The sequence below is a fragment of the Vanellus vanellus genome (assembly GCF_965231255.1).
Source record: "Vanellus vanellus genome assembly, chromosome: 2".
Classification (NCBI taxonomy): domain Eukaryota; kingdom Metazoa; phylum Chordata; class Aves; order Charadriiformes; family Charadriidae; genus Vanellus; species Vanellus vanellus.
In genome coordinates, this window is record NC_138906.1 from 3,262,928 (window position 1) to 3,277,134 (window position 14,207).

Consider the following 14,207-nt stretch of genomic DNA (forward strand, 5'->3'; position numbering starts at 1 on the left):
TCCTACAGGATGGTCTGTAAGGGAGAGAGCATCCAACTGCTCCTAGCCAGCTGCTAGGGGACACAGTGAAAATACGGCCAGCATCACCACGTAGCAGGGTCATGGAGCCTGGTGCAGTCCCAAACTCTGATGAGTCAGAAAAGTCCAAGCCTTCAGGCTCACCTCCCCCCTCCCAGCGCCAGTTCCAGCTCTCACATTTTCCATGAGCCTCACAGCAGCCCAAGCGAGTGCCTCAAGGGATGCAGTGCTGAGGGAGGATGCCCTTCTCTCACCCTGGTACCTCCTCCCACAAGGCAGTGTCTGGGACAGCCCACAGGGAACCCAGTCCACGTGCTGGGGTAGACTGGGACCACAAGCTCCCCAGAGAAAAACTGCCTTTAGCTTTAAGGCATCTCCACTACATCAAGTGAGACTTGTTTCCGTATGGCTGTCGATCCCTCTGCAAGCTCTGGAGGCCAATGCAGGAATATGCCTGGTCCCACACTCCTCCAAATGATGTCTCTTTGGCCCAGCATCTGTCCTGCACCTTGCAGAGACAAATCTCTGCCTATAAACACATTTTTCATCAGCTCCAAGAACCAGCATGGAGATTATGGCTTCAATCAGGCAAAAATCACAGAATTTCCTAGATTGGAAGAGAGCTGTAAGATCATCTAGTCCAATCATTAACCTAACACTGACAAGCCCACCATTAAACCATGTCCCGGAGCACTGTATCTACACCACCCTTAAATACCTCCAGGGAGGTATTGTAACAAAGAATAGCCACACAACACCGACCGCAGGGACTGCTCAAAGCCTTCTTTAGTCCAGTTCACACTGGAGCTCTCCCCAAGAGCAGCTCTTCAGCTTCAGTCCTCTCTTCAAACTCAAGCTAAGCCTCTGGATTTCCAGAGTCAACATGGGACCGGCCAGAAGATAGAAATAGTCACCAGGGATGCAACCCAGCCGTGCTAATGAGCCAAAGGAAGCGTTGGATCTTTGGTTAGATCCTGTAATTCAGCTCAAGTGGCTGTTTCACCTCTGGCCCGTCAGATCAACTTGCTAACCACAGACTGGGAAATAGCTCCCTGCTAGCTCCCAGCAGGAGATTTATCTTTGGCAAGGGCTGAAAACATCCCTGCACCCCCACCCCCCTTTGATTACAGGGAGGCCCAGGGATGCAGAGAGAGGGAGCTACACTCTAATTTTGCCAGGTATTTCAAGATCTCGCCTTACACTAGAGAAGGATTAGGGCTAGAAAAGAATTTTGTCAAGATTAAGCAAAACAAGCCAGTTCTTTTACATAAAGTATCCGTTCTGGTGAACTGTCCCCAGAGAGGTTTGGGGTCCGGGATAGGGTTTCTTGTCAAAGGAGATGGGCAGCCCTGGAGAGCTGCAGCAGAGCAAGGCTCACAGCAGAGCAGTACGTTGAACTCCGTGTCACCGAGCTGGGCAAGCGCCACTGGAGTCACTGATTGTCCTGGGAGAGGTCCTTGTAGCCAACACCAATAGAGCCAGCCCAAAAAGATTTATAGAATCATTGAATGGTTTGGATTGGAAGGGACCTTGATGATCATCCAGTTCCAACCCCCCTGGCAGAGGCAGGGACACTTCCCACCAGCCCAGGTTGCTCCAAGCCCCATCCAACCTGGCCTTGAACACCTCCAGGGATGGGGCAGCCACAGCTTCTCTGGGCAACCTGCACCAGGGGCTTACCACCCTCACAGTTAAGAATTTCTTCCTAATATCTCATCTAAATCCCCCCTCTTCCAGTTCGAAGCCATTACCCCTCATCCTATCACTGCATGCCCTTGCAAAAAGGCCCCTCTCCAGCTTTCTTGTAGGTGCCCTTCAGATACCGGGAGGCTGCTATAAGGTGTCCCCGGAGCCTTCTCTTCTCCAGGCTGAACTACCCCAACTCTCTCAGCCTGTCCTCACAGCAGAGGGGCTCCAGCCCTTGCAGCATCTTCATGGCCTCCTCTAGACGCACTCCAACAGGTCCATGTCCTTCTTGTGCTGAGGGCTCCAGAACTCCAGTTGGGAGTCTCACAAAAACAGAGTAGAGGTGTAGAAGTGCAATTACACTGATAGGTCTCCTGTGCCCAGTCCCACCAGCTGCCCTCGTTCCCAGGTGGATATCCCACCCTGCGCTGAACTTGGCTCCCAAACACTCCCATGCCATAACACATGTCACAGCTCACTCATTCACATCATAACTCACACACCTGAGCAAGACCAGAGCTGGTTCTAGACAATGGAGAAGCTCAGGTCTACAAGTTATGCCTCTGCAAGAGGCAGTGGCATGCAGCGCTGTGATATGCCCCATGTCAGTGGAGTACACCTTCCCATCCCTAAAGAGGGGACACCAGAAGTCTCCTTTAAGATTACTGGAAGAGGGAGGTATCCATGTCTTCTCAGACCTGGGTGGGTTGGGATACTTGTGCTGGAGGTTAGAGAGCAGCAGGACGTAAAGAAGCTGAGAAACACCAAGACACACAGTCACCTTCCTATGCCAAACTCAAGGGGAAGCACACTTGCTTTGCTTGCCTGAGTATTTTGCAATGCTTTGTCTGGTGCACCCTCCCCTACACAGAAAGGCACTGCCTTGGAAGGGGCTTGGCACCCACAGGAGACGAGACTGACTGGTTTTCCATGGGAGTCAGTAGACACAGAACTCTAAGCAAGACATTTTGAGAAGCCAGCCATCTGAGAAAGGATCTGACAGAAAGACCCCCACCCCTCCTGCAGGCACAGTGAGGAGCTTTGGTGTTAAGGCCAAGCAGGGTAAGAACCCCACCAAGAACACACACCCTACCAGCTACAAAAGGTCTTCGCACTGATCCAAAGTGAGACATCGTGTTGGTCACCAGGGTAAAATGAAGCCCCTATAAGCTCAGCTTGAGGCATGGCCAATAAGCACTCTCTCAACACCCAGAAGATTGAACGCTTCACCATGGCAGCTTCAGAGAACAAGGTGTTTAATACCAGTAATCCTAAAAGATGGAGCTGCAAAGCCCCACAAGAGGTCCTCTGCAGCATGCAGAGCCAACTTCACCTACAATCTTCAATTGTGATCTCTAACACACATGCAGTTGTGCCCCCCAGGGCTGCCCGGCTTTGTTTCATTGCCATACCAAGCACAAGATCACCAATCAAAGAAAAAAAAAAAAAATAATCAACCCACAGAGAAGACCTTATAATGAGGATATTTAAAGGTCTGAGCTCACCATAATAGCAAAACCCAGTCAAGGCACCCAACTCAGCAGGGGCTCACAGGGCAAGAGCCACACTGCGAGTCAGCTGTAGGCAAACCACAAGGACTACAGCATCGCGATGACCCTGTGCAGTTCCTTTTCAGCAATCAGGTGGGGAAGTCTACAAAGATCACCGCAAGTCAGGGTAGCCAAGCCTAGGGAGGGGTCAGCTAGCACCAGCACAGGCTGTAGCAACACTCGGCACACTCCCACGTGCAGAGCTGGGGAAGCTGTCACACACAGCTGATGGATGACAGCCGGGACCATAAATAAGACACTTTGTGGAGGTGGAATTTAAAGGGTAATAACTTGCTCCGACTGGAGGTTAGAACAGGTATTCTTGAAGACACGGGTGAGCCCACTTCAGCAGATGTTCATCTGGCAGTGCTGGTGATTTTGGAGCGGAGTCATGACCAGTTCCTTTTGGGAAGTTAAGAGGTGCTGACGATACAGAAGCAAGAAACCCAGTGTCAAGCCATGGGCTCTGTGCATCAAAGTAATCCATCTCAGCAGCCTGTCTCACCTACCTGCATGTTACACACAAAGGCATCACCCAGGGGTCAGACTAGACGCTCTCGTGTATCTCCAAGAAGAGTCTTAATTTCGCTGGATGCTGACAATGGAGGAAAAATTAGGTAGACTGAGAGCAGATAGAAGGCAGTTCTGCTCATCAGCTGACCTCTTCCAAAACAACTTGGTCTTGCAAGCAAGAGTTGCTTGACCCTACTTGCTTTGGGAAGCTGCTCTCCAGTTTGGTTTCAGAGAGGTTTCTTTCCCAAAGGTTGGCCAGAGCCTTGGCCTAACTTCTGCCCATTCCTCCCAGTGCTGCCTTACCCAGGCAGGGCCATTTGACAGGTTTTTGAGCAAAGCTCAGATATTCCTATGGGCATCTCAGTACTTCATTCACGTCTAGGGGAAACCACATGTCACTCCACAGCACAAGACGCTACCTCCTACTACGCACAGTAAATGGCCAATTATGCTACTTCAGCCTCTGGAAGACTCAGAACAGTTTTTCCAAGAAAGGAAACTTTTGCTACAATTGCAAAACTTGTCTATCCAGTGCATGGCAAACGCAGAAGTCAGACCAAGCTATGTTCCCCCCTGCCCCCCCAAAACTGAAAAAGCAGCTGGCTATCCAATTAATGCTATTTTAATGAGCTAGGTCAAATGAATCTGCTCATAAAATTCATGCCAACTCCCATACAGCCTGACATCCCATCGACGTGAACTGCACGCTCCATGCTGCCTTCCAAGCCAGCACAGACTCAGCATTAATGTCAGATACTGTTGAGTTTGCATGTTCTATAGTGAACTTATAGAAGAGCTGTTTTGCTCTGTGTTACTTCCAAAGGAAGAGTTCAAGTTTTTTTAACCTGTCGTTTCCCCTTCCCCCAAAAGAAATCTTTCAGCAACCCAATTAACAAAAACACTCCCCACACCTTATAGAAGAATGATTTAAGGTCACGAGCAGACTGCAAGACCACATAACACACACAGGACCTGCTTGATCCATTTGAAATAGAGCTCTCTGCAACAGCTAAGGAGGGGAAAAAAAAAAAGTCAGAATACATTTTTTCTATCAGCTAAAGCAAATCCTGTAACTGCTATGTTTATCCATGTAGTCAAAATACTCGCTGTTCCACTTAGCACAGTGCAAACACACATTACAATGAAATGCAAAGCTTACTGAGCTGATAAACTTCATAAGTGCATTTTATGACAGTATCTCAAGAGATAAGACTCATTAGCACTTACAGCCACGATCTGAGGGAACTTTAAAAAGCACAGTGAAAAAAAACAGGGGAAGAGGAAAAATTTGAGACTAGCCATCAAAAAACCCCAGCTTCTAAAGGGTTAACCCTTTCCACCCAGCATCCTGAGGATTTCTAGCTCCTACTCAACTTTAACTGAGCAGGTTCCCCAGCTCTGGGTCCACTCAGTCAGGAAACCATATCCAACCTGCAGCCAGACCACATGCCGGTCCAGGACCTGCAGCACCCATCTCTCTGAAGCCACATTCTGCAGGAGGAGGAGCAGTAGTGACTCATCAGCGTTTACCAGTGCAAGCGGTCCCTCCACTTAAGGGCCGCTCAGATTGAGAAACCAATTGCATTAGTGTGCTACAAGCCACTAGAGAGCTTTTTTTGGCTGCAGAAAAGCCGCTTCATTATGGAGGGAAGCCAGAGGCGCAGCATGTTTGCAGTCTGGAAAGACGGGTACATGAGACTTCTTTGATTGCTTCAACACACGCTCTCAGGGAAGCTCTGGGAAGCTGGCAGGGGGCTACCTGGACAGTCAGGGACCTTGGGGTAAAGAAGTTTGTGTCTTTAGTATGAACTAAAGAAGTTCCATCTCACCCAAGGGAGCCTTCTCCAGGAGGTAGCCATAAGCTGCATGGTTGGGCACAGAAAGAGTCTTCACACACAGCAGCAGGTCAAGATAGTTTTAATGCATTGGGCTCTCTCCTCTCAAACGCCTCATACAGCGAATATTAGGATAAGAGTTGTCCCGTTTGTACTCTGAAGAACTCAAGCCACCAGAGAACCCAAGCCCTGAAGGTGCCACAGTGCTCCATGTAACTGGAACACAGGATCTATATGGGGCTTGTCGCAGCAGAAGCCCTTACACCTCTGGTGGCCCAAGACCACGTTCAAGACAGTCTCCCCCACAGGGATATTCCAACATAGCATCTCCTCAGTCTCCAAAAAAAGCTTCAAAACCCCCTTCAAACTTAAGTCCGTCTTAGAAATTAGCTAGGTACAGGGACATAAGAGGAAGACAGGGCAGGTAAGTCCAGCCTTCAGCTATTCCAAGCTAAGCTTTCTAGGTCCCACCATCCCCCCACAGCTCTGCACCAGAATGCCTCATGCAGTGGAAACACTAGTGATGCTCACGGGTTCAGTACCTCCTCTGGCTAGGAAGCCTCCTCCAAGACTACAGAGAGAGTTCAGCAGCGTCTTCTAGCTTAGCTTTTTCACCAAAATATCAATGAGCCCTTAAACATCAACATTTCACTGAGGAAGACACCAGGAATAAACACACTGTCAGCATCTCCCTGAATAAAAGGAATGGAGCAGAGCATCCTTGCGACAGGCACATCTTCTCCAGGAGTCAGTTACACCAAGTCTGCAAGCACGGTGGATTAAGCAAAGAGAAAAATGAAGAAAGCAGCGAAGACTGACAAAAGTCAGTCCGGTCAAAAAGATTCACACTAAGGAGCATCACATTGGCTTCTCCGTGCAGTCTCCCAGACCTTCCACTTAACCCTCCCCCTTCCCAATCCCACAACCTAATTCAATTACCTACCACTGAATAAGCCTTAAGGCGATTCTCATTACCCCACGATAAAGCACAAGGCCTTTAATTATTAAACACTCATGAGCTTTTTGTGTTGGGGTTGTGGGGCTGGACTCCCTTTTATTGTTGTTAGCAGCTTCCAGAAAGCAAGTTAATCATTGACCAGGCGTTTCACCAGGAGACCAGAGTCCTATAGATTCCTGGTCTCTAGTTCTGCATCACCACTCACACTAAAGAAAGTCACTGGCCTCCTCCTGCTTTGCCAAGTCTACACCTAATCCCCCTAACGAGGCATCTTCTCCCCCTAGGGAGTCACCTGCAGCACCGGTGACCCCTGCAAAAAAAATTAAAAAAATGCAATATTTGAACACAGGGACTGCACACAGTGCTCACCGTTGAGTTCAGAGAGAAGCAGCCCCAATGTCTTTCCAAGTAAGGGAAACTGAGGCACAAAGTGGTGGTCCTCAAGTCTCAAGCAACATGGCCAGCCTAGTACATGAGTCCAAGTCCGACTAACCCCTGGCTATATGAAGTTTTGCTCCGTCCAGCAAGCACTCTGCAGGTGGGAGGAGCTTTTGGGTCCTTCCCAGCCTGATTTGGGACAGACCCTGGTCCCCAGGGCTGAAGATGCAGCTCTGGTGGATCTTAACTGCGTGCACAGTTATTTCCCCCCCCTCCCCCCCCCCCCCCCCCCCCAGGTTTTTCACCACCCTTATGGCACTTCATTTCCAGTACCACCTACAAGCATCTCCAAAGCAAATGCTTCTCCTGGGCGTGGGGTTCCCCTTCACAAGCGAAGGGAGGTTAAACGCTGCTGTCAATTGTCCCAGAGAGGCCAACTTTGGGAGTGAAACCAGTCAGGACTCAGATCAGTCTCGACGTGACAATTCAAAAAGAAGCATAGGGGGAAGTTAAAAAAAAAAAAAAAAAAAGAAGCCAGGCACACCCTTCCTATTCCAAGGAAAAGCAGAAACCAGCATCGCCATGTAGAAAAGGCAGCACTCTGCAGGGTGGGATGGCAGAGCCGCCCTCCCAACTCCAGGAGCCGCCTTCTTACGCTCCAGCTGTGCTTGCTGCATTCCTCCCTCGCCACCCGAGTCCAGGTTTTGGGGTTTTTTTTGGTTGTTTTGGGTTTTTTTTTTTGGGGGGGGGGGGGGGGGGGAGGGGAGGGGTTGTGCTGAGAACCAGCTGCTCCATCTCACACACGCCAGAGCTGAGCGGCGCATCTGGAAAGCCAACACGCCACGGCCCGGCTACGCAACAGCTTCCCCGAGAAGTTCGCACGCCTTCAGCCGAGGCGGCAAAGGCCGGCGTGCGGCCCCACACCACCATCAAGTGACAGGTACGGAAATTCTTGAGATGCAACAGCCCCGTTAGCACCTAGCGTGTCCCACAGGCTGGCAAAAAAATAACCCCAGCGCCAACAGGGTGGCTTTTATTGGAGATGACATCCAAGCTGATGCCACACACTTGTAGCGACAGTGTTCAGAAACTCACGCTAACTCTGAGCCCACCCCGTCGGGGGCGGTCACAACCCCCAAATATCCCTTCAAGTTCAGTTTCGAGATTCTTTCCCCCACCCCGAGTAATATTCGCAGAATCACACCCCGACTCGCAGGGCGTCTAGTATTTCTACCCCAGCAGCACCCAAAGCATCGCAGGGCACCTATTCCGCACCGGCCCATGGGAATAAAAATATAATGGCACTTCCCACACCAGAATAAACCCTACCGCGCAGTGAGGAACCTGCTCTCGCTAGTGATGTGTTGGTAAATTAGGGCAAGCTATGCTTCCCCCCCCCTCCCTCTCCCCCACACAAGCATTTGAGGGTTCCTGTTGCCTGCGTGCGGTGTACAGATCGGTTACGTTTATGAAGAACATTGCAATCTGTCAATATAAACACTATGTCAGCCCGAGCCGCTTGGAACATTACTACCGTCTTGACAAGCGTTTGTGGAGGGAGCAGAGCTGCTGGAAGAAAGCGGAGCAAACTCCGAACTGCAGAAGCCAACACTTCTTCCAGCAAGAGAAAAAAGAAAAAGGGAAAAAAAAAGAAAAAAAAAAAAAAAGAGAAGGAGGGGGTGCATCAAAACCGAGTCAGGCTATAAATCAGAACGCCCAGGAAGAAATAGAAGGGGTTTGATTTACGGCCAGGACAGGTTGAAACCTCGGAGCAGCTCGGGAAAGCAGCAAACTCCCGCAGCCCCGTTCGCGCCGGGACCGAAGTTAATCACCCTGCCCGTCACCCCAGCGTGGCTAATCTGGTCATCTGCCACTTCCAAAGCCCAGCAGTGCGAGACCCAATGCAACTCCCAGACGCCGCTACAGCATTTGCACTGCCCCCCCAATTCGAGAGGGGAAGGGGAGGGACCCACACCCAAAGCTGGTCAGGCTCAAGAAGAGCCGAGAAGAAAGTGAAATGCAATGCTTTCCTCAGGGATCCTGGCAATTTGGGGCTGCTCCAAGCTACTCCCCCCACCATCGGCCCATCGTAATACGGTGCGAATTAGTTTTCAGACAGCCCAGCTGCAGAGGAGACGGCCGAACATAAAAGCAGACTGGCTTTTAGAACAGCCAGAGCATCTCAGCCAGCCGGGCTCAGCAGACATTTCTCTCAAGGCAATGCTTCCCCCTCTGGTATAGGCTCAGCCAGGAACAGTCTCCCATACGTGCTCCTACCCTAAAGCGTAACCATTGTCATCAGGCATCCTGAGGGGTGACTCTAAATCTACTGACCACAAGCCACCAGGTCCTGCTCCGTTCCACAGGCATGTTTGCTCCTCTCTAGCACCAAGAATCATAGAATGGTTTGGGTTGGAAGGGACCTTGAAGATCATCCAGTTCCAACCCCCTGCCCCGGGCAGGGACACCTCCCCCCAGCCCAGGTTGCTCCAAGCCCCATCCAACCTGGCCTTGACCACCTCCAGGGATGGGGCCTCAACAACTTCTCTGGGTGACCTGTTCCAGTGTCTCACCACCCTTAAAGTGAAAATTTTCTTCTTAATATTTAATCTAAACCTACTTTCTTCCAGTTTAAAGCCATTCCCCCTCGTCCCATCAAGAAGTCTCATGTCAGACAAGGTTTAGGAGCTGTAGCATCACCACATCCGAAACCAGCCTCTACCAGCTGCTTCCCAGTAACTGGTGCTAACAGATCTCCCCCCCAGCAAGTGCTTAGAGGGACACAGCTCACTGGTACCCAACAGCATCCCTCCAGGTCCTGCCTTCGCCGTGTACCAGCTCTGGGTCCCGCTGGCACCTGCTCTTCTCCTGCACCAGAGAGGAGGTCAGCAACACCCAGGCTGCCAGTGTGACCCTAGGAAAGGGACAAGCCTGTCCCTCCCTTCATCCCGGACAGTGAAGTGTCACCTTCAGGCAGCTTGGGGAAGGAGTAAGACAGCAGCAAGTGTCCCATCTGCACCGACACTTTCCCACACACACCGAGCTCTGCTTCCAGAGGGCATTTATCATTTTTGGCCACTTCTGCATCCCTCTAGGACACCAGAGCCAGACATACAGAGAAACAGCAGCCTCCGACCATGCTCCCCCTCCCCTCCCTCCCCCCCCCAACCCCAGCATCCCCTCCCGCTCGCTGGCTGCCCCTGTGGGACAGGCACAGACATAACTACATGCTGACACAATCTTGTTATCGTGTAACCGTGCCCAATTTCTGTCCCCGTGCACTAATTCCCCGCCAGGCCACGCATTCGGAGACGCCGAATTCTTTCCCCGAAATAAGACATGGGGGACGGGGTGGAAGGGATCATCCACAGCTGTCCCCGTCCCCCACCAAGACTGCGGAACGGAGCAGCTAAGCTGCAGCTACAGCGTGACTTCTGTTTAACACAGCCGCCTGCTGCGCTCTGCTCCCCACCACCACCACCTCCTTCTCCACCGGGGATGTCAGCATCCGGAGCAGAGGGTCTAGCCGACCACCAAAAAGCATCACGACAGCTTTGATGATGCCTTGGACCTGGAAGGAGCACCCCTTCCCCTGCCTGGAACGGGCGTTGCATTAACTGAGCTCAGCGCCCGAGCGGAGGGTGATGCATCCAAGTTTTTCGGAAAGGTTTCTATTAGAATAAACAGAGGTGCTTCCCCACAAGGAGTAGTTCCTCGGTGCACGTGGCAACCTTCCTAGACACAGCCAGAAGGGCTAACACCAGCCTTCACGGGGCACTTGCAGAGGCACCAAGAGCTCTGCGGGAACATACAGCTTTTACCAGGTAAGATTTATTTCCTCATCAACAGCCAAGAAGCCGGTGGCAAGGAGGGCTCAGCTTTTCCACTCCCACTTATTCGATCCCGTATCACCAGGGATTAGCGGGGACCCCAGACCTCAGCACAGACTATTCTCGCGCGTCCCCCCAGCAGCTCAGCAAGTGCAATCTCTGCTTTAGGCCTCTCGGAAGAACAAAGAGGAGATTAGCAGCAGATGCTGCTCCTTCGCTGCGGCTCTAAGCGGAGAGAGCGGGATGCTTTGCATAAGCAAAGCTCCACTGCACACCGCGGCAGCCGCAGAGTGCTTGGAACGCACATCTGGCTGGGTGCACATCTGGCAGCATCTCCTCTCCCCTCCTTATTGCCAGAGAGGGAAGCCTCAAATCAGAACCAGCAGCTGCACAGAGACAGAGGGAATAACCCAAAGCGCTCAGGACAGACGTAGCGGCATGCTTCCCTCAGCTCAATGCGTTCGCTCTGGAGTTAAAAAGAAAAATCTACACCACGCGAGGCCGGGAGAGAAATCCCAGAAGCGGGTGACTGGAATGAGTTACCTGCTGCACTACAGCAGATCCCAGCACCGCCTGGATTAATAGGAGAGTTACAGCCAAACTCCTTACGAGCCCCGTCGGTCCCCGAGGCGCAGTACAACTGCACAGCGCCGGTGGTCTTCAGCAGCCGCACGAGCTAACGGGCTCGGCGCAGCCCTCGGTGCGCTGCTGGGGGAGAAAAAGGGCTTTTCCTAAAACCCTACGGGGCACAGGACAGGCTATTTCCTCCCCAAACCAGCCCCAGCAGCAGGAAGTTAAATGGTTCTGGAGTTGGAAACAGAAGATGTAAGTAGCACTGTTTGGAAAACTTTGCCAGACCACAGGCAATGGACAAGCCTCAACACCAGGATTTGTTTTACTGGAAAGAGGGGAGGGATGGAGGGGGGGGAACCTCAAGTCTGCTAAAACATTCTCCAGGGCCGGTCCAGTGGCTCCTACCAGCGGTCACAACACAACATCCCAAAAAGCACCAAGAACCATCCCTTTTTGGGTAAACTGGTGGCAAAACCTCCTACGCAGGTGCCCGCATCCCACTCCCTTCGCAAACAAAACCCCGGTTTGGGGGCGAATCTCTAAAATAAAAAGAAACAGCTCCATTGACACCCCAAAAAGCAAAGCTGGGGGGGCGGGTGGGGGTGTGCAGATGGGACACCGGCGGACCCTCCGCGGCGGGCTGAAGCCTTGCGAGGGGGCGGCGGTTGCGGGAGGAGGGGGCTTTAAAGAGAGGGGGTGAGCAGATAATTTGGCTCCTCCAGCTCAGCCCCCCTCCCCCCCCCTCGCTGATAAGGGGGGTCCTCCGGGGGGCGATGGGAAGGAGCGGGATCCACCTGCGCGGGTGCGGACCGGGCCGGGAGCGCCCCCTGCCGGCTGCGCCCCCGCACCGCGCACAGGTGAGTTCCGCGGGATGCGGCGGCGACTCCGCGCCTCTCTCCGCGCTCAGCCCAAAGGGGACTCCCCCCACACACACACCTCTTTGCACCGCCCCAGGTTGGGGACAGCAGCGTGTACGACCCCCCTCCCAAATAAATAAAACGTAACCAACGCCGCCGGGGTGATGCCCGACCACGCACCTGGTGCCAAAGCATGCACTCAAATTGGGGGTCGAAAAAGAGGGATTTGGGGGCTGTCCCTTGCTGCTGGAGGATGCAGCAGGGAAGCGCCCGGCCACCCCGCTACGGGTCGCCTCCCTGCAGTGTGTCCTCCCCCCCCCCGTTAGGGAAAAAGGAGAGGGGGGAAAAACAAAATAAAAAGGAGGCGCTTCCTCGCCCGCGGAGTTTTTGCCCAGGGAAAAAGCGGGGCAGGTCCCCGGGGGTGGCGGGCAGCACGCCGAGGGGATTAGTGTAGCGAGCGGCGGGACGGGGATAAGGGGGGGAGAGACACGGGGACCGGGCTGTCCCCTCTCCCGGAGCGGCTCGTCAACACCGGTAGGATGGGATGCCCGCATCCGCCGAGGGAAAGAAAGCACCGGCAGCATCCCCACCTCGGGAGGGAGGAAAAATAAAAATAATATAAATTTGAAAAGTTAGAAGGGGCGGAGGGGGGTGGAGTGCGGGCGCTGGGCACCTACCCGAAGTAGGCGGCGGAGGGCCGCGGGGCGCAGGCGAGCAGCCCTAGGAGCGCGCAGGAGGAGAGCCATCCCAGCAGGACGTGTCCATCCAGCATCTTGCAGCGGCGGCGCCGGCGCTGCTCATCTCGTTCCCCCGCCGCGCCCGCTGCCGCCCCGCCGCCCGCCGCCGCCTCTTATAGCGCGGCCGGCGGCGAGAGCCCGGCCGGCGGAGGGGCGGGGCCGGGGCGGGGCCAGGGCGGAGGAGGGGCGTGGCCTCGGAGGAGGGGCGGGGCGGGAGGCGGAGGGGACACGCCCACGGGGAGGCGGGCGCTGGGGAGGGACGGGTACGGGTGGGGGGGGCGGGGGGAGAGCGGCGCGGAGGGGAGGTGTCCTCGGACTGGGTGTCCCAGGGCTGGGTGACCCGGGGATGGGTGTCCCCAGCCGGGATGTCCCCAGCATGGGTGTCCCAGGGGTGGGTGACCCAGGGATGGGTGTCCCCAGCCTCGATGTCCCAGGGGTGGGTGTCACCAGACTGGGTGATCCGGGGGTGGGTGACCTGCGGATGGGTGTCCCCAGCCTGGGTGACACGGGGGTGGATGACCCCAGACTGAGTGACCCGGGGGTGGGTGACCTGGGGATGGGTGTCCCCGGACTGGGTGTCCCAGGGGTGGGTTACCCGGGGATGGGTGTCCCCAGCTGGGATGTCCCCAGTATGGGTGTCCCCAGACTGGGTGTCCCCAGCCTCGGTGACCCGAGGGTGGGTGCCCCCAGCCTGGGTGTCCCCGGACTGGGGGTCCTCAGCATGGGTGTTCTAGGGCTGGGTGACCCAGGGATGAGTGTCCCCAGCCTGGGTGACCCGAGGGTGGATGACCCCGGACTGGATGACCCCGGACTAGGTGACCCGGGGTGGGTGATCTGGGGATGGGTGTCCCCAGACTGAGTGTCCCCAGCCTCGGTGATCCAGGGGTGGGTGATGAGAGGGTGGGTGTCCCCAGCCTGGGTGTCCCAGGGCTGGCTGAGCAGAGAATGGGTGTCCCCAGCCTGGATGTCCCCAGCCTGGGTGTCCTGGGGGTGGGTGTCCTGGGTATGGGTGTCCCTGGCCTGGGTGTCCCAGGGATGGGTGTGACATGGCCAGGCAGGCAAGGGCTGGTTGTGCAAAAGCTGGATGTGCCAGGGATTGGCTGGATGTGCCAGGGACGTGCAGTTTGTAAAAGGGCCAGGTGTGCAAGGAGTGGGTGTGCCACATCTGGGCAGCTGTGCAAGGGCTGGGCAGTCACACAAGGGCTGGACATGCCAGGGCAGGGCAGTTGTGCAATGGCTGGGTGGGTGTGCCAGGGATGGGTTGCTGTGCAA

General features: G+C 54.3%; 1 protein-coding gene across 1 annotated transcript in view; it reads right to left on the reverse strand.

The window, feature by feature from the left end:
* Positions 1–12,970, reverse strand: part of WNT9A (Wnt family member 9A) — a gene marked incomplete at both ends in the record, with an annotated part of 57,027 nt that extends 44,057 nt beyond the window's left edge. The window contains one exon of the mRNA XM_082499616.1: positions 12,876–12,970. Coding sequence (XP_082355742.1) covers positions 12,876–12,970 — 95 coding nt within the window. The remainder of the gene's footprint in view (positions 1–12,875) is intronic.
* Between the last annotated feature and the right edge of the window lie 1,237 nt (positions 12,971–14,207).